This window comes from Miscanthus floridulus, chromosome 6, assembly GCF_019320115.1.
Source record: "Miscanthus floridulus cultivar M001 chromosome 6, ASM1932011v1, whole genome shotgun sequence".
Lineage (NCBI taxonomy): Eukaryota > Viridiplantae > Streptophyta > Magnoliopsida > Poales > Poaceae > Miscanthus > Miscanthus floridulus.
This window is the reverse complement of record NC_089585.1, coordinates 116,248,788-116,271,089: the sequence shown is the minus strand read 5'-3', so window position 1 is coordinate 116,271,089 and position 22,302 is coordinate 116,248,788. Positions and strand designations below refer to the sequence as shown.

At 44.3% G+C, this 22,302-nt stretch overlaps 3 protein-coding genes and 1 pseudogene across 5 annotated transcripts; 3 read left to right on the top strand and 1 right to left on the bottom strand.

Annotated features, from left to right (window-relative positions):
- Nucleotides 1–224: 224 nt before the first annotated feature.
- Nucleotides 225–1,175, top strand: LOC136459193 (probable pectate lyase 4; annotated as a pseudogene).
- A 3,450-nt stretch (nt 1,176–4,625) lies between these two features.
- On the top strand, nt 4,626–11,582 carry LOC136456692 (uncharacterized). 3 transcript variants are annotated; one of them, XM_066456631.1, is made up of 7 exons: nt 4,626–5,174; nt 6,553–6,693; nt 6,800–7,165; nt 8,057–8,302; nt 8,863–8,955; nt 10,594–10,794; nt 10,918–11,059. In XM_066456631.1, exons 1-7 carry the CDS (start codon nt 4,767–4,769, stop codon nt 10,942–10,944), a joined length of 1,482 nt encoding a protein of 493 aa, XP_066312728.1. In that variant the 5' UTR covers nt 4,626–4,766; the 3' UTR covers nt 10,945–11,059. The 3 variants fall into 3 exon arrangements, with proteins under 3 accessions (XP_066312728.1, XP_066312726.1, XP_066312727.1); XM_066456629.1 differs by lacking the exon at nt 10,918–11,059 and adding an exon at nt 11,077–11,582 and having other exon boundaries at nt 4,629–5,174; XM_066456630.1 differs by lacking the exons at nt 4,626–5,174; nt 10,918–11,059 and adding exons at nt 5,566–6,300; nt 11,077–11,582.
- A 3,502-nt stretch (nt 11,583–15,084) lies between these two features.
- LOC136456690 (small ribosomal subunit protein eS25y-like) lies at nt 15,085–16,830 on the bottom strand. The gene is made up of 3 exons (XM_066456628.1): nt 16,674–16,830; nt 16,383–16,592; nt 15,085–15,406 (listed from the first exon to the last, which is right to left on the bottom strand). Exons 1-3 carry the CDS (start codon nt 16,674–16,676, stop codon nt 15,293–15,295), a joined length of 327 nt encoding a protein of 108 aa, XP_066312725.1. The 5' UTR covers nt 16,677–16,830; the 3' UTR covers nt 15,085–15,292.
- Nucleotides 16,831–17,110: 280 nt separating this feature from the next.
- LOC136456689 (uncharacterized protein At2g27730, mitochondrial-like) lies at nt 17,111–21,626 on the top strand. Its single transcript, XM_066456627.1, has 3 exons — nt 17,111–17,349; nt 20,636–20,674; nt 21,050–21,626. Exons 1-3 carry the CDS (start codon nt 17,245–17,247, stop codon nt 21,260–21,262), a joined length of 357 nt encoding a protein of 118 aa, XP_066312724.1. The 5' UTR covers nt 17,111–17,244; the 3' UTR covers nt 21,263–21,626.
- Nucleotides 21,627–22,302: the final 676 nt, after the last annotated feature.

Sequence of the window (22,302 nt, the reverse complement as noted above, 5' to 3'; positions counted from 1 at the left end):
ACCTCGTCGTCTTCTATATATTATCAAACGAAAATCGCAACAGGCTTGGACACGTCTCGAGCATGGCCTCCAAAGAATTCCTCGTCGTCTTCCTTCTAATCCTCCATGGCGCACTGACGAAGGTCCACGGCGCAAACATCATCGACCGGTGCTGGCGCTGCCAGCCCAACTGGACCGCGAACCGGCAGCGGCTCACCGTGTGCTCGGTGGGCTTCGCGGGTAAGATGCGGCAGAACCGCGGGGCCGGGGTCATCCGTTACACGGTCACCGACCGCGGCGACGGTGCTGGCCGGGAAGGTGTGGATCACCTTCGCGAGGAACATGCACATCAGGCTGGCGCAGCCGCTGTTCGTGAAGAGCTTCACGCCCATCGACGGGCGCGGCGCCGACGTGCACATCGCGGGGGGCGCGGGCATCGTGCTGTACCTGGTGAGCAGCGTCATCGTCCACGGGCTGCATATCCACGGCTAACGGTCGCAGCCCCAGGGCCTGGCGGTCAGGCCCAGCGGCGCCGTGCAGCCGGTGGCCGGTGGCATGGACGGCGACGCCATCCGGCTGGTGTCGAGCACGAAAGTGTGGATCGACCACAACTCCCTGTCGCGGTGCGAGGACGCGCTGGTGGACGTGACCGTCGGCTCCACCGACGTGACAATCTCCAACAACTGGTTCTTCAACCACGACAAGGTCATGCTGCTCGGCCACGACGACGGCCACGCCGCCGACAGCCCGATGCGCGTCACCGTCGCGTTCAACCGGTTCGGACCCAACGTCAACCAGCGCGTGCCAAGGATTAGGCATGGCTACGCTCACGTTGTGAACAATCTATACATGCATGGGATGGAAAGACTACGCCATCGGAGGAAGCATGGGACCAAGCGTCAAGAGCCAGGGCAACCTGTTCATGGCCTCCGGCCCAGCAGATAACAAGAAGGTGACGAGAAGGATGCCGGCGGCGAGGAGGGATGGGGGGGGGGGGGGGGGGGGGGGGGGGGGGGGGGGGCTGGGCCTCCATCGGGGACTCCTTCGAGAACGGCGCTTTCTTCAAGCAGACGGGCAGCAGGGTGCGGCCGAATTACAACAAGCATCAGGCCTTCGCGGCAGCCAGATCCAAAGAAGTAAGGTCGCTGACCAAGGACGCCGGCGTTCTCAGATGCTCTGTCGGGTCTGCGTGCTGATCAAATGGAGACAACCAAATGCGCCCGCCACTATCAGAGTTACATGTTGCGTAATTAGCTTGGCACTCTTCCATATTTGTACGTTGGTCTGTCGTAGCGACGTAGCCTTTGTGTCTCAATGGATCTCCTTTCTAACCAGGGGCGGCACCGGGGTGTGGCAGTGTGGCAGAACAACATGAAGCTTTATCAGAGATTCGAGCAACCAACATGAAAGTCTAATGCTTATATCAAGATTATATTAATAAAAAGAACATGAAAGTGAGCTCAGAAGTGCTACCTCTGATGCAGAAAGAATGTAATTCTGTATGTAGTAAACAACCTGCTAATCTTTTTTAAAAGAAATATTAATATTTATATGATATTAAATAAGTATCGTTAGATATATTATGAAATGTATTTTTATAGTATTGCTATTTTTTTTAGAAAATAGTCAATCTTAAAATAGTTGGAGTTACTCCTCCATTCCAAAAAAAATGTTACTTTCGTTTTTCCTGAAGAGTCAATAAATCTCGAGTTAAGTTTCACCAAATATATTAAGATATACTAATATCTATGATGTGAAGAAAGAGTATTAGATAAATTATAGAACATCTATTCATAACATGGTCATGTTTTGATCCCTTGATCTATTAGTCCTTAAACTTTAAACTTTAGATCTAAAGTCTCTAGACAGGTGGTCTAGAGTGATGTCTAAATTTTAGCTAACCCTTCCAATCGCTTTAGACTATAAAAGTGAGCTAATGTAGTCTAAAGAACCTCTGCCTAAAAGACATATTTGCTCTCACGGTTATCTCCTTTTATACTTCACCCAGGGGCTGAATCTCATATCGCCGCCACACGCCCACCTGCATCGCCACTGCACCAGTTCCACCCAGAGCTGCCTCACATATCCCCCGTTGTGCTAGTCTTCCCCACCGCTCTAAAGCACGACGGACTATGATGCGACGCGGGCGCTCAGGGAGTGCAGCTTCGGTGTCGTCATCGAGGTGCGACAGCGCACTAGGGGCCAGCCCATATGAGGCGCTGCAAGAGGATGATGTCACTACCACTACAAGACGAAGAGAGAAGTTGGATAGGGGGAGAAAAGAGAGGTTGAGGAGGGGATATATCAGTCTTTTTATTGAATTAGATCTATACTTGAGCCTATATGATCTAATCAGTTCGATTGTCTAAAGTTTATAGTTGTTTAAAGTTTAGAAAAGAAGTTGTGTACTCGACACTTAGGTGTTTTAGGGGCATATGACACCTTAGTGTTAGATGCCACCTAAACACTTGATTGGGGACAAAAACAAAATCGACTGTTTCTGGTCATGAAACACTCGATTGCCATGACCATTGGATCTAGATCAAACGAGCCAAAGAAAACTTATCAAAATAATGCAAAAAATAAACAAAAAAAATAGCCAGATTATTTCTTTGTAAGCCAAGTTGAAAGATTTCAAAGGAAAACCAAATAAAACATACAAAAAATTTAAAAACACAAAAAAAATCATATAATTGTTCAAGTAATTCTGACCATTCTCAACATGAATAGTAAAATATGATCTAATGATATTTAATCTGTAATTACTAAGCACTACGAGGCTTTCTATAACTTTCTCGCCCAGTACTTGACCCAGTGGCAGTGGCCACCCCTTTCCATCAGCCTGTTCGTTTCGGCTGAATTGGCTTATAAGTCTGACTGAAAGTACTACTGGCTGATTTGATGTGAGAGAAAAACACTATTTAAGGCCTTGTTTACTTTGTAAATTTTTTGAACCCGATAAATAGTATCACTTTCGTCTTATTTGGTAAATATTGTCCAATCGTGGACCTACTAGGCTCAAAAGATTCATCTCGTGATTTCCAACTAAACTGTGTAATTAGTTATTTTTTTACCTACATTTAATACTCCATGCAAATGGCTAAAAATTGATGTGATAAAGAGAGAGTGAAAAAAAATTTGAATGGCATCAAGGCCTAAACCATGAATTATAAGCCATTCTCTTCTCCTCTGGAGGACCTGGCGTCCTGCAGGCCTGGGTCCATGGTGGGGCTCAGTGACGGCAGTTTTTTGAAACCTGACGCAAGGGGTGAGGTGGGCGGCGTGTGGGCCCGGGCGTTTTCCCTACAACCCTGGTAGGGCCCATTGTGTGGACGCGATCTTCAACCACCAGAGAGAGATGCGTGTGGGAATCGAGTCACGACGCTGGACTCCACTCGCGCGTACTCCGTAGGTGCGTCGGAGACTCGGAGGTGAGGAATAGACGCACAAGATTAGAACAACTAGAGGATCTGACGTCCAGGAAATCGAGCGCGCGCAGGGAGAGAGTCACTTGAGCAACAGATAGTTTTTTCATTAGAATATAGGATCTAAACAGGCCTAGATCTATTTAAAGATATAAATGTTGATATATAAATTTAGTTAAATTTAAAAAAAATTGATCTTGTCTAAGCCGAATAATATTTTTATAACAAAGGTAGTAGAGTAATATTTAGAATCGTTTTTTTCAAAGAAGAGGAGGTAGTATAATGGATCATACATGAGACTTTTTCCCGTGTGCCATTATAAAAAATCGTAATTCTCTGTGTGCCTCTGAAAAAATTCAGCGATCTTCAGCGCCACTACTCTAACTTTTTCGTGTCCTCCATGCCACTTCTGTCAGTTTGGACTCTAACGCCGTCAAACTGCAGGTGTGAAAAGACGAAAATGCCCTTAAGTTCAAATATGTTATTAATTTTTTTGAGCATCTTAACGACTTCAAATAAAAAAAACTCAAAACTAGAAAGTTGTAAATCTCGTCGAGATCTATAATTTTCATATAAAAATTATTTTCATTTAATTTTGCAAAAAAAAATATGATTTGATATGATTAATATATCTTAGAAAAATCATTTTTTTTGCGGAATTAAATGAAAAAAATTTATATGAAAATTATAGATCTCGACGAGATCTACAACTTTCTAGTTTTGAGTTTTTTCATTTGAAGTCGTTAAGATGCTTAAAAAAATTAATAACATATTTGAACTTAAGGGCATTTTCGTCTTTTCACACCTGCAGTTTGACGGCGTTAGAGTCCAAACTGATGGAAGTGGCATGGAGGACACGAAAAAGTTGGAGTAGTGGCGCTGAAGACTACTGAATTTTTTCAGAGACACAAAGGGAATTACGATCTTTTATAATGGCACACAGGGAAAAGTCTCATCATACATCCATCGACTTTAGTTTCTTCAGTGCGCACCAATCACAGTAATCGCCCTGTTTGTTTGGGTTTGTTTGGCTGGCTGAAAGTACTATTGATTGATTTAGCGTGAGAAAAAAATATTATTTATTAACTGATAAACCAAATATGATCGAGCGAATACGCTGAAAATCATTAATTCCCGAGCCTCCCTGGGCCCTCGCCGGCTCAAAACCACACAATTCAACAACCTGGTGGACAAGCGATCAAGCAACACATTCATTTGCGTAGCAGACATCGCTGCCCCTCTCCATTCAGCTGCTCAGTTCTGACACGGAACCGTTCGAAAAACCCACAGGCCAGCTCCCGATAAGAAATCCCCGAGCGCCACACCAGTCCCCTAGGCCGTAGACCGGACCAGTAGACCACCATGGCGAACCGCAGCAAGCTCGTTGCCATCGCCCTGCCGCTCGTGGCAGCAGCAGCCTCGCTCGCCGTCGTGCTCCTCGTCTACACCACGTACTCACCGGAAGACGGATACCTCGGGCGCGTGGGTACGCCGTGGGGCGGTACCGTCACGGTCCTCCCATTCAGCCCCACGGACGTGCTGCCCCTCCTGCCGCGGGGCGTCGCCATGGCCGCGCTCCGGGCGCTCCGCGGCGTCTCAGACATCTTCCCGGTGTTCGTCGGCGCCGCGACGGCCGGCGGGTCGGGCTCGGCGTCCAGCAGCGGGGGGACGGTGAAATGGAAGGGGGCCTGCTTCTACGAGAACGAGGCGTGGTTAGTGTTCCACAACGAGAGCGGGTCCAAGTACGGCGGCGGCACACTCCATATCAAGGTACGAGTACGACCGCCTTTCCCCAAATTTAGCCGGATTTTGTAATTGTTGTAATAGCACTAACAATTCGGTTCTCAAATACTCCGTATATTTGTAATGCTACGGAACAAATGATCAATTGCTAGTACCTCGAAGTTGCTCAAAACCAGTACATTTCATTACCGCAAATGCGACGTACGATTCCTTGCGATGAGATGGACGCAGTCCTGAAGAGTGACACCGACACGCCCGCGACGTTCGGCTGGCCGGAGCCGGTTGCTTCCTCTTACAAAACACTGTTGAGTTTTTTTTTTTCTCACAAAGACCAGCCGATTTTAATCCAGCCGAGCCGAACAGGTCAAAGTACTCAGTGACTTCTCTGATTGGGACACGTATGCATAGGCACTGGAATATCCCTGGAATTGTGCAAAACAAGTTTTGGTTGGTTTAACTGAATTGTCGACGTGGTGGATGAGAATTCCAAACCGTAACAACAGCTTGGCCAAATGTTGTACTGATCGCCCATCGAGGCCTCGTACTGCTCGGTCAACTTTTGCAGAATTAGAAATTTGTTTAAACAACAGAAAATTAACTAAAACAACCTTGGAGAACACGTGAATTGCTGTTTGATCTCGGATTTGGAGTTTCTCTCGTCTCCGTACTCATCCATGACTCCATCTGCATCTTCACGCAATCACTCCGCCCGCGCGCCCGGCGCCCGCAAGCGCCCCCACCACCGCGAAATTAGGGGGAGCGCAGTGCCTGAAGCCTAATCCTAACCGCCGCCATGATGGCGGCGTCTAGGCTCAAGCTCCTCGCTCTTCCTGTCCTGCTGGTCCTCCTCCTCCCCCTCTTCGCCGCCCGGTCCCGCGTCCTCCCCGAGGCGCTCCTCCGCGCCCCGGTCCTCCCGGGCGACCTCCTCCCGCTCCTGCCCTGGTCCGTGGCGCAGCCGCTGCTCCGCCGCCTCGCGCTGCGGGGCCCCGCCGACCTGCTCCCGGCCTTCGTCGGCGCCGCGCGCGCGCCGGGGCCCGACGATGCCCACCCGCTCGCGGAGTGGAAAGGCGCCTGCTTCTACGAGAACAGGGCATGGGTGGAGTTCCGCAACGGGACCGGCGGGGGCCTCGGAGGCGGCGTAGTCCATGTGGAGGTAAGCGGACGATGGAGCTAGTGATGGGCGAGGTCACCAGTTGAAATTTGGTGATTCTGAGCTTGCGTTCAATTCAATTAAACACAGTCTAAAGCCTATCGCGTTAATTCGACGAATTATTCTAAACGTACGGTTTTCTCGTCTATTTAGTAGTACTCCACTTGCAGTGTGCTTTCAGTAAAATTCTGGTCTCAATTTTCTGCGAGGTCCTTTGCCTTAATGTTGGTCTAAAATCGACTATGCTTTCCGTAGACATCCAAAGCACACAGCTGGACTTGCATAGATCTGTATGTATTTGCAACACCGTACAGAGTTACCTGGGATTACTACTTTTTGGGGCGAGAGCACACTATTGATTTCGAAGAATGGGAAAGTGAGGCTGAGTATGAATATGTAAGTATTCACCTCTGCTTTACTTTATATGATCAATATTCTTCAACTTATACATCATCAATACAAAAATTCTTATTTATTCCTCTACCCTGTTACCTGAAAATAGGTGAAACGTAATGGTGTGTCCATTTTCCTCATGCCATCTGGAACAATTGGCACACTTCGAGCACTTTGGGAGGTTTTCCCTCTGTTCACAAATACTGCATGGGGTGAGAATGCGAATCTTGCTTTTCTCGAGAAGCATATGGGTGCCACCTTTGAGGAACGGCCGAAACCTTGGGTTTCAGAGTTAAATCCTGATGATATCCACTCTGGAGATTTCTTGGTTTTATCAAAGATTCGTGGGCGTTGGGGTGGTTTTGAAACACTGGAGAAGTGGGTTACTGGCGCTTATGCAGGCCATACTGCGGTTTGCCTTAGGGACTCTGATGGAAAGCTTTGGGTTGGGGAATCTGGTAATGAAAATGAACAGGTCTGGTCCTTAGCCATCTTATTCATTTTTTATTCTTTTCTCTTCTGTGTGATTATCGAATTAGAATGAATATTAACTCTCAATCATGTTAAATATCTGTGAATAAACATCATGAAGATAATGTTGGATGATAAGTTTCGGTTATATTGATTAGCTTGTAACTCTTCGATTCAAAATGATGTTTAAAGTGTCCCCTTTAATTTATGGTAAAAAAAGGATGACAATATGCTTGCCAACAATTTCATGGAATGAATGAATTACTGCACAATATGAATTTTGAATTTGGACTGTTTCACTAGGATACACTCTAATGCTTTGCATAGCATGTACTAACCAGAAAATCATTTTCTTGTCTGTATCTAAAATTCTAAATGTCCCCTAGACCTCCTAGGGCGCTCGTCTGAAGTGCGTCGTTTGTATGATTAAATTCTTCTACCATAATTACAATGATGCGCAAATCTTTTGCGTATTTGAGAAAAAAAAAATCTAAATTTGTATGGATAATGTTGTTTTCCCAAATCTTCTGAATGCATCTCAGATATTTGCTTAACAGAACAGAAAATAAAACTTTAAAATAGGAAAGGCAAAACAAGGGATGCCACTGCCAAGTGCCAACCATAGCTGTTTTGTCTGGATGCAAATTATATGCTGTGGGAATACAACTTGGGCAAGTTCCAGCATAGCTAGTTGTTTCATATTTCATTCTATTGCATGCAATAATCGAGTTCAACAGATATTCAGCATTATCTGACTAGGTGACTATATTAACTATATCTTATAGAACATTGTGTACCAATGGCAATGGGTTCCCTCCAATGTAGTGCAATTTTTCTTTATGAGCTGGAGCAGTTTCAGTGTCCAAAATTAAGCTAACAAATGGCAGGATTGCAGGGAGAAGATGTTATTGCTATCCTGCCCTGGGAGGAATGGTGGGAGTTTGAAGTGACAAAGGATGACTCAAATCCTCAGATTGCACTGCTTCCTTTGCATCCAGATTTGCGAGCAAAATTTAATGAGACAGCAGCTTGGATTTATGCAAAAAGCATGAATGGGAAGCCTTATGGGTATCACAATATGATATTTAGCTGGATTGATACCATCAGTGATAATTATCCACCACCATTAGATGCTCATGTGGTATGATTCTACATGTACAGCTTTGAAGATCATTTTACTGCTAAACCTGGCTATATATGTGCTGTATATCTTGTCCTGTGTTAGATGGTGTGTACTGCAAGTTCACCCGACTAATTTTCTACTCACTACAATACTGTTCTGATTCTTAGATCCTGTATGTTTCAGCGTTTTGCTGGCTTCTGCCAGCCAGAAGCTAAAACAAACAGCCTAGCTGTTGCGCTGGCTTTTGAAAAGCTAGAAAACTGGCTTCAACTGAAAACTGAAAAGCACGCTCAGAGGAGCTTTTCTGGCATTTGGTGTGCTGAGAACTAAAAGTTTATTACAAAAGTCAATAGCAAAAACCAACAGTCAGAAAGCCAAAAACCCAAAAGCCAACCTTTGAGCCAAAATCCCAAGAACTGTAGCTCCAACAAACAAGCCCTTACGATAGATATAGTAACACGTTAAACTTATGGTAGTGGTTTCTATTCCAGTTTTTCTTTTAACATTTTAGGTTTGACTCTGCATTTTGTGAATGGTTTATTAGCTTTGTTACTGAAATCTTTATGAATGATCCACAGGTTGCTTCTGTTATGACTGTATGGACCAAGCTTCAACCAGAGTATGCTGGTAATATGTGGGAAGAAGCCCTTAACAAACGGCTTGGAACTAAGGTTTGGTTAAATTTGTTTGTTGGTATTTTTTCTAGGTGTTCTCCTGTACGAGTTATTGTTCCCTATGGATTCATAGACAATTTCAACCCTTGATTTCTGCATGGCATGATGGCTGATCTTAGTTCCCTAACTTCTGAAAAAGGTCTAAACAAGTGCCTTACCTTTGCTTTCATATCACTTGAGGTTTTAGACATAAGTTGAGTTGCTAGATAATTCAGGTGGCATGGCAGCTGAAAATAAACAAACAAATAGTCTGACATGACTTGCACAAGGAGAATTCCAGCCTCAGCCTTTCGTGTGTTTAGTGGTCCAGTGCGAGCATTGTTTGCACTTCCCTAGCACCTCACTCAAAATTCGAGTCTGTAATAGCTAGTTTAGCAGTTATAGATAGCACACTTGAGGGTGAAGAAGCAGCACCTCTTAAATGATTATGCTGCTGCACAGGTAGCAAAGAGGAGAGCAACCAGTGACTAAATATTGCAGATGAGTGACAGTTTGATCCCAGGTACTTGGTTTGGTTTGTTAGCTGTATCAGGGATTTGTTTATGCTGGGCCTGGGGAATGGATCCAAGACAAAGTTTGATAAGTTCTTCAGTTAGAACTGAAGTTCCATTCCAGCATGGAGGGGTCTAGCCAGAAACACCTGCGTAGCTGGTAGCAGCAGCCAGACAAATTTCAGTTAGAACTGAAGTTCCATTCCAGCATGGAGAGGTCTAGCCGAAAACACCTGCGTAGCTGGTAGCAGCAGCCAGACAAATTTCATTATTAACCTTTTTCTGTTTGTTTTCTTGAGCGTTCACTACTTTGTGCTGAAGATTTTGTTTATCTTACTCATACATGCCTCCCTCTGTAAGGTACTCCGTATTTGTATATTACAACTTTGTGGCAATAAATAGTGGTATAGCTGGATAGGTAATACCACAATTCAAGTTGGCCATCTTAGTAACCTCGGATATCCTGCACACTTGATCAGATCCCTAGCCTTTTTAATCTGATACCATAGAGGATCGAAACTCCGCCTATGTTGTCTCAACATAGCAGGTCCCAAGCCCCCTGGTAAAGGAGGAGGGTTGTGATAGGCGTGGCGAGCCAACGTTAAATCTAGCCATTCTAATGGAGATGAAACCATAGAGGATCCAGATGCATGACACCTTTCATGTTTGCCATCCTGTAGAGGGTTTCTATAGAGTAGGTTGGGTTCTAGCTAGGTTCTGAAATAGAAGTATAGAACCTTTGCTAAGCATGGATGCAGATTTGAGTTTCCTGCTTAGTCCATTTTAGGGCACTTTAGTTTGTACTGAAAATTTTAACTTTGTCAACTATGCTCACGTGGCCTGCTTGTGTGAGCATAAGGGGCTTATATAGGTAGAAATGCAAATGCCGTTATGTGCTAGACATTTGTGTTCAGACTATGGGGTCAAGTACTCAAGTTGTACCTGGATTCCTTCTTGTATGTATATACAACTGTCATCGCTTATTGCTTAATATCTTCTGATATAACTATTTTGTAGTTTCACTCTTTGAGGCCTATTGACACTTTTATACTGTGTTAATTATTCATGTATACAGAATACTTGGATTCAACAATTTCATTTTATTGCGCTCTATGGTTATTTAGTTCTTTTGTTTGATTTTCAGGGTCTTCACCTTTCTGAAATCATAGTGGAATCAGAGAAACGTGGGATAACATTTGACAAGTTACTAACTGTCCCGGAGAATGATAGTTGGGTCTATGAAGATGGCCAGTCAGCATCTTGTATAGCTTTCGTCCTTATGATGTACAAGGAGGCTGGACTCTTTGACCCTATTACCAGCTCTGTTGAAGTTACCGAATTCACAGTAAGTGCTCCTGAATCCTTGTGTTAAAGTCTATGCCCTTATATAGGTACCTTTGTCAGAGCAAAAGGATCTGGTGGGGACATACGTTTCGTGAATGCATTTGTCTCATTATCTAGTGCACAGTGGAACGCTGGCCTATCATTTTTTTAGGGAGAAAAGAGGGTGGATTGGGAAGGCTTGCCTGCAAGTCTTGTGCATTTGAGTTTCTGACAATAGAGGCTTATACAGAGGCTATTGGCAGAGTCTTGTCTTTCTCAAATCTGTTTCTCCCATATTTTGCAGATAAAAGATGCTTACACCCTCAACTTTTTTGAGGACAACTCCACCCGACTTCCAGAGTGGTGCAACAAGGATGACGATGTGAAGCTCCCCTTTTGCCAAATCAAGGGCAGGTACCGGATGGAGCTGCCTGGATACAACACCATGAAGCCCTATGCCCACATGAACGAAAGATGTCCATCCCTGCCTCCAGATTACAATAGGACTAAGGGTTGCTAGTGTTATCCAGGTATGCGGTGTGCTTTTTATTCACGCTGCCTTGTAGCCATTGCTTCAGCTGTAAATAATACTAGTATAATATATTAGTACTGTGGGTATGTACTGCCTGCCCTTGAGACGCACGTATGGATTGTAGGCAACTTATGTGAGACTTCCTCGAATTAAGGAAGACCATAAATCACACCGATGTACAGTAACCATGCCTGTTCCCTTTACCCGCGTTTACTTGTGTAAGAGGGGAAAAAAAGTATACTGTATGTGCATCTTTGGACTGAAAGCTGATTACATGATCTCCCTGGCTATATGCATGTGCCTGTGACTATGTGAAAGTAAGCAACCTGAGGATTTGTGTGTATGGCCTGAGTCCAGGGAATAGGAATCAACCCGAGTATCAAAAATCAAAATCGATGAATGACATCTGTCTCTGCTACCAAGTTCTCTCTTGCGCCGATCAGAGCGTAAGGTGCTCAACCTTCAGAGCACAGAGCCGTTTCTCCTTCCTACTGGGCTTCAGGTCGATTAAGTTTGGCGGGTGAGACCGTAGGAAACACGTAGGCATGCTGGCATGGTGGTTCAAGGCCCGCGATCGTAAACTTGTTATCATTTCCACGCGACCACGCTTCACCAATGCAACAAGTTGTAGTTTGATCTAGCAAGGTCTCAACAGGGGGTGGAGAAACGGGAAGCCCATCCCGACACGACACGGGGCTTCCCGTCGCACCGCCAGCAGATCTCCCCCTCCCCGGCCTCCTCGTCGTCGCCCAAGCGGAAACGTTTGCGGCTTGGGATGCTGATCAGTAAATGGATTAAGGGGAGCAAAAAGGGTTCCTTGGTGCTTAAACGCCTTGTGGAACTTGGCGGAGGAAGGCAAGGGTAATGTGGGTTCGTCCGTAGGACTGTAAGACTTATATAAGCACCGCCGCTCTCCAAGATTCGATCAAGCGCCGCCACCTCGCCCATCTGTTTCCGACGCCGCAGCGGCAGCACCCCCTCGCGTAGATAGATATGGTGTTGACCAAGCCGAGGGATAGGCGCGTGCGCCTAGCACGACTGAGGCTGCCGATGCACCTCCGCTGGGACGCCTGCAGTCAACGAGCCTGTTCGCTGGTTGGACTGGTGCTGGTTTGTTGTGAGAGGAAAACATGGTTGGCTGCAGGGGCGGATCTAGCGGTGGGGCGGGGGGGGGGGGGGGGGGGGGGGGGCTACCCAAACCGAAACAGTGCAAATTACTGTAGAGCCATTATAAATTTTTAGGCAAAGTTCTATAGTGTAGGAGGGGCTGAGACTTAACATCGAGCAGCAGTGTTGTTCAGTCTCCCCTAAAATATTTGCTGGATCCGCCGCTGGTTGGCTGAATGATAAGTTCCGACTAAAACCAACAAACGAACATACTGTGCATCTTGACAAGGGCACCATGCTCGTCGCGTCTAAGGAGGACCTCACCGAGGGCGAGAGGCACATCGGCGCCGTCAAGATCTTCCGCTTCTACTTCAAGTGCATCCACTGCTCCGCAGAGATCGCCGTCAAGACTGACCCAGAGATCTTCCGCTTCTACTTCAAGTGCATCCACTGCTCCGCAGAGGTCGAGGCCGGCGCCACCCGCGAACTGGAGCAGTAGTTACTAAATATTTACTCTTTTCTTCTCTATAAATCCTCGTAATTTTATCTTTCCAAATTAGGTCCTAATAAAAGCTTATACAACAAGAAGTTGCATCTGTCGTTTATTTCGTCATCAGTATACACTAGTATATATATATAAGAGTCAATTTTACTGGCGGTCCTCAAACTTATTCAAACTTGTCCAGAATTCTCATGTCGGTTAGGTACTTTTAAACTGCACATTTAACTCTCTAAACTTGTCTCAAGTTCTTATCCATATCCCGGTACTTTTAAACTATGAGTTTAGCTCGCTAAAGTTTTCATCTCGGTTCCGGTACTTTCAAAATACACACTCAGCTCCCCAAACTTGTACTAATGTACCATCCTGGTCCATCATCTTCCCCCATTGCACATTGTGTTGCATGTGCCGACCACACTCGTACGACCACATTGCGTTGCACTTGCACCGTGTTTGTCCACCCACAGTGGTGTAGTGCACGGCAAACGAGACATGCGGTGGGAGCTCAGGAGGGATGTGATGTGCAGACCGCTTCCTAGGACTTGCTATGCCGCTTGGCTGGCCTTGTCGTGTTTGCCCAACCGCACGTCTCAGCCGAGCCTTTACCGCCGTGGCTCTACTCAATTTCGCTTGACTCACTCCTACTCCACCTTCGATGATGCAACATAGGCAGGCGCGGGGTAGCAAGGCGAGCATGGTGCAGTGCTACGTGACTACATGGGTAAGGCGGGCATGTGCGGTGTGGCAGAGGTGAGGACGGTGGTGCAGGGGTAGATGGACCATAATGGTACACTAGTCAACTTTAGGGTTCTGAATATGCAATTTGCAAGTACCGGGACTAAGATAAGAACTCATGACAAATTTAGGGAGGACGTGCAATTTGGAAGTACCTAGACCGGGATAAGAACTTGGGACAAGTTTAGCGAGTTGAATATGCAATTTGAAAATATTGAGACCTAGATGAAAACTCGAGACAAGTTCGTGGACTGCTGGTTGAATTTAAATTGTTTAATGCACTGAATGTGCATGATGCTTAAATTATGCTTCCTATGTTCATAATTGATAAGCATATTTTGACTAAGGCCAGATTTCAAATTCTTTTACAATACGTTAATTGCTAAAAGATTGAGAGATACCTTGCAAACCCAAATTTTATGCCCTAAAATTTCATAATTTGACTAGTTATTGATCGAGATATGTAAAATTTGATTTGCCCCGTGTATATTGAAAACACACCTATAAATCTATAATTCTTAGATAGAGGAGGTATTCAATTGATTAGAACATCTCTAATAGGCTACCTATAAACATGCCTCCTACAGAGCATCCATGCTTGCTACCTAAAAACACTCACCTCATGTCCTTTACTTTTTATAAGACCTTGTTCAATTAATTCCTTTTCCAAGAGGATTGGAGAGGATCCCTTTGATTTGAGAAGAGATCTAATCCCATTCAACTGCCTTCAATCTCCTCTGAATCCCCACCAAACCGAACATGCCTAAGTCAGATAGGCCGCATGAATAGGCTGGTAGATTGATAGCTTCAGTAGGATTACAAGTGAAAACAGACTCTGCTAGCTGCGCTCACTAAATTTGCACAAGCATAGCCTCACTAAGACTTAAGTCCATTTCAACGTATATATTAGACTTCATCTCCTTTTAAGTTATAGATAGGTCCCATGGCAAGCACATACCAACATGACCTTAATTAATGGTGTAATCTAAAAACATTCAGCAAATTTCTAAGGTAAGTGGTAATATTCATTTAACTACATTTAGTAATTTAAATAAAAAGTCATATAACATATGTCCTTCAGACTTGTTAACAACTACTCCCTTAGTTCTAAAATTTTAAATCGTTTTAGTTTTTCTAAGCAACATCATTGTTGCTATATATCTAGATAACATAACTTTTGCTATATATCTAGATATACTATATGTTTAAATACATAGCAACAACTTATAAACAGAGTACAGGATGCGATACATCTCACTATAACTTTTGTTATACATCTAGATATACACTATCCTTAGATATATAGATGACCTCTAATTTGGAACGGAGGGAGTCCATACAGATTCGAAACATCTCACAGATACTAGGACTGTACGTGCATTTGTCAAATAACACTGAATTCATGATAACACACGAAACAACTTGGATAACATGTCAAATAGCAGAGCAGAGATAGGTTGATATTCCTCATCAAGATAAATATATTTGGATGACAACAAGAGCTTAAAATAGTACAATAATTTCAAAAATATTCAACATTCAACACAACAGTAAGATTGACTGAGCCATGATTGAAATAAACTTGACATATAACAGCAACACCAAGTCGTCTAGACTAGATAACATCGACAATACGCAAAACATCCCTCATGTGTTGGTTGCCCTGGTGTATATCTGCTGGCTGGAATGAACAGAGATCATCCTTATGAGCCCCCTTGCCATCAGATCCTTAATGGCCCTCCGTGTCAAGGATCCATTAATCTGTGGATCAAAAGAAACAAAACTTTGCTTTATTCATAAGCGGATTTAATGAGATAAATTGAATATACAGCACAAGTAGGAGAAACATATGCTAGCCGATGCACCAAATGCAAACTCAACTGAGACATTTGCAAACACAAAGGAAAAATGCTCTGAGGAATGGAACCCTTCTAGATGGAGAACAGTGATTCTAACTTCTGCATACAATCCTAAGACTGAGATTAATGGTAAAACAAAGCTGTATTGCACTCAACCACATGAGAAACTACAATGAACATCCGTGTACCAGGACTGCAAATGAGGTCTTACAAATGGTAAGTAGAGACATGTGAGTGAATCATTCATCCGCAAAACAATTCATGTTAACTCTGTAAGCTAATGAAGTAATTACCAAAACACAAACGTGATTCTGTATAAAATCATCAAGCCTTACACAGAATACAGACAGATTGGACACTCCAAACTGATCTTATATACACCCTAATCCCAAATGACTGCACTGGTTGCAAACCATTTTATAAACAATCTAACCAATTAGCCACATAAACTGAAATGAAGACAGGATAAGCAAATGCTACCTGGCAGGCCACAAACAAGTATGCTGCTTTCCTACAATTGTATCCAAATAGCTAAACAAGTTCTACAGCCCTCGTCAAAATAAGCATGAAGAATTGTTTCGAGGGACACAGAAAATTTATCTATGCAAAACATACGGACTAGAGACCTGTATGATGCAAATCTAACCCATCTATGTAAAACATACAAGACAGAAACTCTAATTCTACAGGAGACTACAGTATGTATCGCTAGTCATTCACTGTACTATCGTACCATTTGGGGAATCATCCGATTTCATTCACCACATGCTAAACATACAGGCCACAACTTCCACATTGAGGCTCTATCGTCAGGAAGGCAGTAAGGTAGACAGCAGGAATTCCATCCATGTGAAGCTGTGAAGGCGATGTAGCATTACCCTGAGACGCTCGGAGAGGACGGATGGGGTGATCTGCTTGTACTTGGGCACCTCGGAGAGCAACTTGTCGTAGGTGGCCTGGTCGAAGAGCACCGCGTTGTTGACCTTCTCCTTCTGCTTACCCTTGCTCCACTTCTTCTTCTTCTGCTTCCCGCCTCCGGACTTGGCCGGCTTAGACGACGGCGGCGGGGCCTTCTCCTTCTTCGGGGCCTGAGCGAACAACCGAAACGGTCAGCAACAGACGGTCGGGCCGCGGGTAAGTGGAGAGGAGAGGAGAGGAGAGACATGCACCATGGCGGAGGCGCGAGGCGAGCGACGGAGAGGAGGGTGCGGCGGCGGCGGGAGGCGGGAGGCGGCGGTGGCTGCAAGAAATCAATTGATATATCTACTGTAGCTACAACAAAACAGCCGCAGCCGCAGCCAAAAAAGCTGCAGCTAGCAGGCTGTAGGGTTTTGAGCTGGTGATGCGTGCTCTCCACCGTCTGATCCGATCGGAGGGCTGGAACTGCATTTTCGGGGATGCATATACTCGTTTACGCCCCCATGTCTACAAAAATTGAAGCAGCACCCCTACCACTGCAGCACGCGCTACGCATACATGCAGAGTACTCCATGTTTTATCTATTTATTATATAACACTCCCTAAGAAGGACATGCAAAAGTATTAGGAGGGTCAAAAATTAAAAAAGTAGGACAGCCTGGCGTTGTTATTCCGTTCCAAGGTCCAAGGGGGTCCTGGGTCCAGAAGCCGCTCCCAGCAACTCATTTCTTTCTTCGAGAGGGCAAATCGGCAAGGGGAGCGCAGCGGAGAGCAAGGGAGCGGGTGACGTCATCGTCTTCCAGGGTTTCTCGATCGGCAGCGATGGCGACCAGGGCGTCGGCGAGGTTCCTGCAGCGCAGGCTCCTGTCTTCCGGCGGCAAGGTCCTCAGCGAGGAGGAGAAGGCCGCCGAGAACGTGTACATCAAGGTCCAGATTTCTCCCTTATCTCTCTCGCCCTTCCTTCCTTGCTCTATTGTGGTACCTGGCTACCTGCTAGAGCCTTCCGTTCCTGATCGAGACGCGATTGTGGGTATGTGACCGGTGATACGATTTTAGGACTCGCCTCTAGTTCCACAAGTGTTGGAGCGGAGTTGTGATGCGGTATTTCTGTGTGACCGCGTGCTTGTGGTGACCTCCGCGCGTGTTGGGACGTGGAGATTGGAGTTTTTTCCCCCTAGGGTTCCTTGTTGTAGTTGTAGGGTTTTTCTACGGAGGTAAACCGTGCTTTTATAGGAAGCAAGACGTCCTTCCTTGTTGTAGTGTGATTCAAGGGAAAAGGATTGTGCTGGTGACGGGGGTTATGTGTGGTGTCTGGTGTGAACGGTTGCTTGTTGTTAACATTGGAGTGGTCCTGTTGCAGTGTCCATTTATGTGGATTATCTGTCTCTGCCTTGCTTCTGTTCTTTCTTAGTACTGTTTCTGTTGAGATGTCTGCTCTGCTTCTTGATTCTGTGATGTCTGAGATTGTGCGTTTTTTAGTTTCTGGAACTAGTTCATGTAGAATCGTTGCTGCGGTGACTCACTCAGTCACTCTACCAAGTAGGGTTCCATGTAGGGACACAAGTTGGTTGACCCATGAACTTACAAATTGGCTATTTTAAGCGTCTACCTGTTGTAACACACTTAAAATGGGCTATATGCGGGCTCATGCACCAACTCATTTGGCTCCCTACTGACATCCCAGGACTCACTGCTGGGCTTATGCTTGGTTTGAAAGCGTGGTTTTTATATGAGCTATTTTTCATTCCTTTTATTGACGTTAAGGCCTCATCTATCTTGCACTACTGTTAGGTAACACTACTAGTTAGGTGATAGAATCACAGCTTATGATAGCTTGAGAAATCCATACATCCTAATTTTCTGTTTTGTTGTCGCGTATCTGGTTAGTTTCCTGTTGTTAAACTAATGTTCAAATCGATGCATAATTGTACTACTAAACTGATGCATAAATATATTGTGATGATGTGATCTGCATAAGGATATGTGCTTCTTGCATCATGGATATGAATGCCGTGACTGTAGCAGGTTTTGACTTTTAGCTGTTAAAAATTATACTGATGCTCTGATAGATGTACTGCATGAAATACTTGTTTTGATGTGGCCTGGCTACCATACAAGCCTGGCACTCATGGTGGTGTCCGCAAGTGTTGTGGCTTGGGGAATTTTTTGAGGTTGTCTTCTTATGCTGCTGAATGTGGTTATGTGTGGTTTAAAACATGTTGTTTGTTAATGAAATTGGATAGTATCCTGCACTCCTGAACCAGCAATACATCAATTTATGGTCGCTGTCTACCTGGCCATACTTTTGTTCCTGTTGGTCCGCATTTGTTTGAGATGCATGCTTATTTGTTTTTATGATCTTGACTGAGGGCAGGCCTGGTGCAGTGGTGAGAGCTGTCTCACTGAATCACCAGGTCGCGGGTTCGAAGCAGCCTCTCCGCAAATTTTGCGGGGGGAAGGCTTGCCTCGGTTTTTCCCTTCCCCAGACCTCACTCATGTGGGAGCCTCCGGCACTGGGTCTGCCCTTTATCTTGACTGAGTGTCGGTTGTTTTTGGTTCTGGAATTATGAAGGTCACTCTATAAGGTCCTGTTACTGTCAGATTGTTGTGGGCTCATTGAAAGCATATATGTTATTTTCTTTTGTATATGATGATTTCATTAGCTGACTATTTTTCTTGTCTTCTTACAAAGCATCCATCATCATTTTTAGTGAACTGGTGCATAAATATTTTGTGATCCATATAAGCATTTGTTTCTGGAATCATGAACGTGAATGTTGTTTGCGTTGCAGTTTTTCACTTGTAAACCTTAGGCCATAGGTGTTAAGAGTTATGCTATCCACATAAGCCTATTATGATTAGATTTTGTTGCCATCTGTTTATTTTAGCCTTTCTTAATTTAAAATCAATACTAGCATGTGCAAAATAAATTTCAAGTTCTAGACCGTTAGGTCACGCCAACAAGCTTGGTATGACTCCTCCAACTTGGTCATGCCAAGCTGCTTGGTGTGACCCAAGAGGTGAGTCACGTCAGGCTACTTGGCATGACAATTACTCCGATCATCTTGGTGTGACTCACCTTGAGTCACTCCAAACGGATTGGCATGGCCAAGTTAAGGGTCACACCAAGCTCATTGGTGTGACAAAAAACGGCTACTTCTTGAAAAGTTAGTTTTGCGCGTGTTACTATTAAAATTTTAGTTTTAACAATGCTAAAATAAAAGAAGGCATAGGAGCCTGTTGTTCATATGTGCTCTGCAAGGATGTGTCATGAGATGATGAAAATTTTCTTAAAGGTTGCCTTCTTATAGTGTAGTTAGAGACTGCAAGTGTACTGCTGAACAAGATTATGTGGTGGTGTAGACATGTCTGTTAGTGACATCGGGATAGTATTCTGCACCCATGATCCAGCAATACATTAATTTTTTTTATATTTATTTGCTTCATCACGCTTATGTTACAATTTGTTGGTATATTGTGACATTGTCAATTCTTGTGACTTGCTTCTGGTTTTACATTTCATTGGTTAACTCTTTGCAAAACTTCTATCACACTCTGTGAATGTATTTTCACTTATAGTATTGGATCTATAGTATTTTTCTGAGTTTTTGAACCTACCATAAGTTAAGTTAGTTTTATCATACACTTTTGGCTTATGTGGACTTTATCATCTTTTTTTTTTGGCTTATGTAGATTATGTGCTTCCGTGACTAGGGGCTCTTGGTGGGTTTCAACTCTAGCCTACCCCAACTTGTTTGGGACTGACAGGCTTTGTTGTTGTTGTTGGCTTATGTAGATGAATGGAACTAGTTATGAGTATGTAATTCAGTAATACAATTAGAGTTCCAGAATTTGGGAATCTCTAGTATATTTGTGAAACGTTACTTTTTTTTGTGTGTGTGCCTGGCCTGTAAGATAGACATTTGCATTGAAAATGACTGCATTACTGCAGTGAAAACTTGTGCTGCATGTTGAATATTGAAAGTGAATGCTTCATTTGATATCTTCAACTGTAAAAAGTTTATACTTTAGGTGCCATACATGGCGTGATAATTGCTCAAGTGGTATTTGGATAAGCTTTTTCATTGCCTCTTTTGAAGTAGAAATCCTTAGGTACCTTTTTTGGGGTTATTTCTGATTCTTTGAATATGTCCTGCCGTTTTTCTTGATGCCATGATAATAACACGCCAACTGCATTTTGATTTTACTGCAGAAAATGGAACAAGAGAAGCTGGAGAAGCTCGCACGCAAGGTATGCAAATACACAATATCTCTAAGCATTGAATTGGGTAGCATACATTTGTGTTGAATCCAGTGTTGTCGTAAACGGCTGTGTAGTCCGTTTACACACTGTTTAAACACTAAATGATAGGTGCACAACTGTTTACCATTTAGCGTTCTCATGAACATTGGCTCAATCATAATCTTCTGCTTTGTTGATGCTATGTGTTCTACAAATTCTCTTACTTGGAATCATGAACGCTTTACTGGTGCATTTCTTTGGTTATATATTATATGTATGTTTGCCCTTGTTGAGTAGGAGCTATGTGTTTTTGTATTGTTGCTGGAGGTTATGAAAACATAAAACTGTCTGTCACTCTTACACAAGATGCAACATTGATTCCAGGGCCCCAGCTCAGGAGAGCAAGCTTCGTCAACCACAGGCTCTGCAGCAAGTGATGTGAAGGCCGGGGCCGGGCCAACAGAGTCAGTGTCTGCAAGTGTGTCATCCGACAAGAACAGGAACTACGCTGTCCTGGCAGGCACAATTGCTGCCCTGAGTGGCCTGGGTTGGTATCTATTGTCAAAGCCTAAGAAGTCGGAGGAGATTGTCGACTGAAGAGGGGGGTTGTGAATGCGATCTGCAGATGGTCGGCCTTATATTTCACCATGGTTTACTTTCTGCGCATAGACCTGCACCTTCTAGAAATAATTGTTGAAATGTACTCTGCACTACTTGTTCTGAGGCCTGTTGCATCACCGAACCTTGAAGTATGCACTCGAGACGTTCAGTAGTTCTCTCCCTCGCTTGACAGGTTGCAATGTTGAGTGATGCTTGTAATGCTGCCTACATCGTTGCTGGAGAGGTTTTTGGGTACTGATGTTTTGAATGTAAACTTGTTGCCACTAGCCTTTATATCAGCAGACATGGCGAAGTGCATTCTGTGATAATGAGAATGACCTGTTACACGCGTTTCCAGTCCCATATGCCTTCGCCGCAGTGGTTCTTATGTATTTTCCCCAGCATTTCTATTAGCATGCAATGACTTTATATACTTGGGTGAGAGCTATTTTTAGCACATACTAAATGTGACATCTTACTGAACAAAGTGGAGAACCAGTTGATGACAGGGTACTGCAATAAGGAAAAGAAAGTTGTGGGGATGTATGGAAGGGTCCTGTTTGTCCAAAGATTAGGCACAAGGTGCACTTAATTAGAATGGGCAAACACACGTCTTGCAATGCCTGTTGGCCATATTTCAGCTTCAATTCTCTGGAATAACTAAGCATTGAGATTCGCACCCCTGATCACAAACACACAACTCTTGGTTCCCCTGCATCGGCCGCACCCCTCTTCCTTCATCCTCCGCTCGAACCCAATCTCGCCACTGATTGCCGCCCTTCGTCTGCTCCGAGGGTCCACCTCTTCCCTCTCGTGCGATAGACTCGAGGTGTAAGACAAGGAGTGCAAATGGAGACGAGTCCATTTTTAGGGGCCTCCATGTGTATTGCCCAACATGATCGGTCCACACGTGCTCTGTGCGCCATGATGGATGTGTTATCTATATATATATATACATAGTAAAACGGATATATTAAAAAAAGTCAAAGTGACTTATAAATTGAAACGGAGTGAGTATTTTTCATGACTTCTTAACA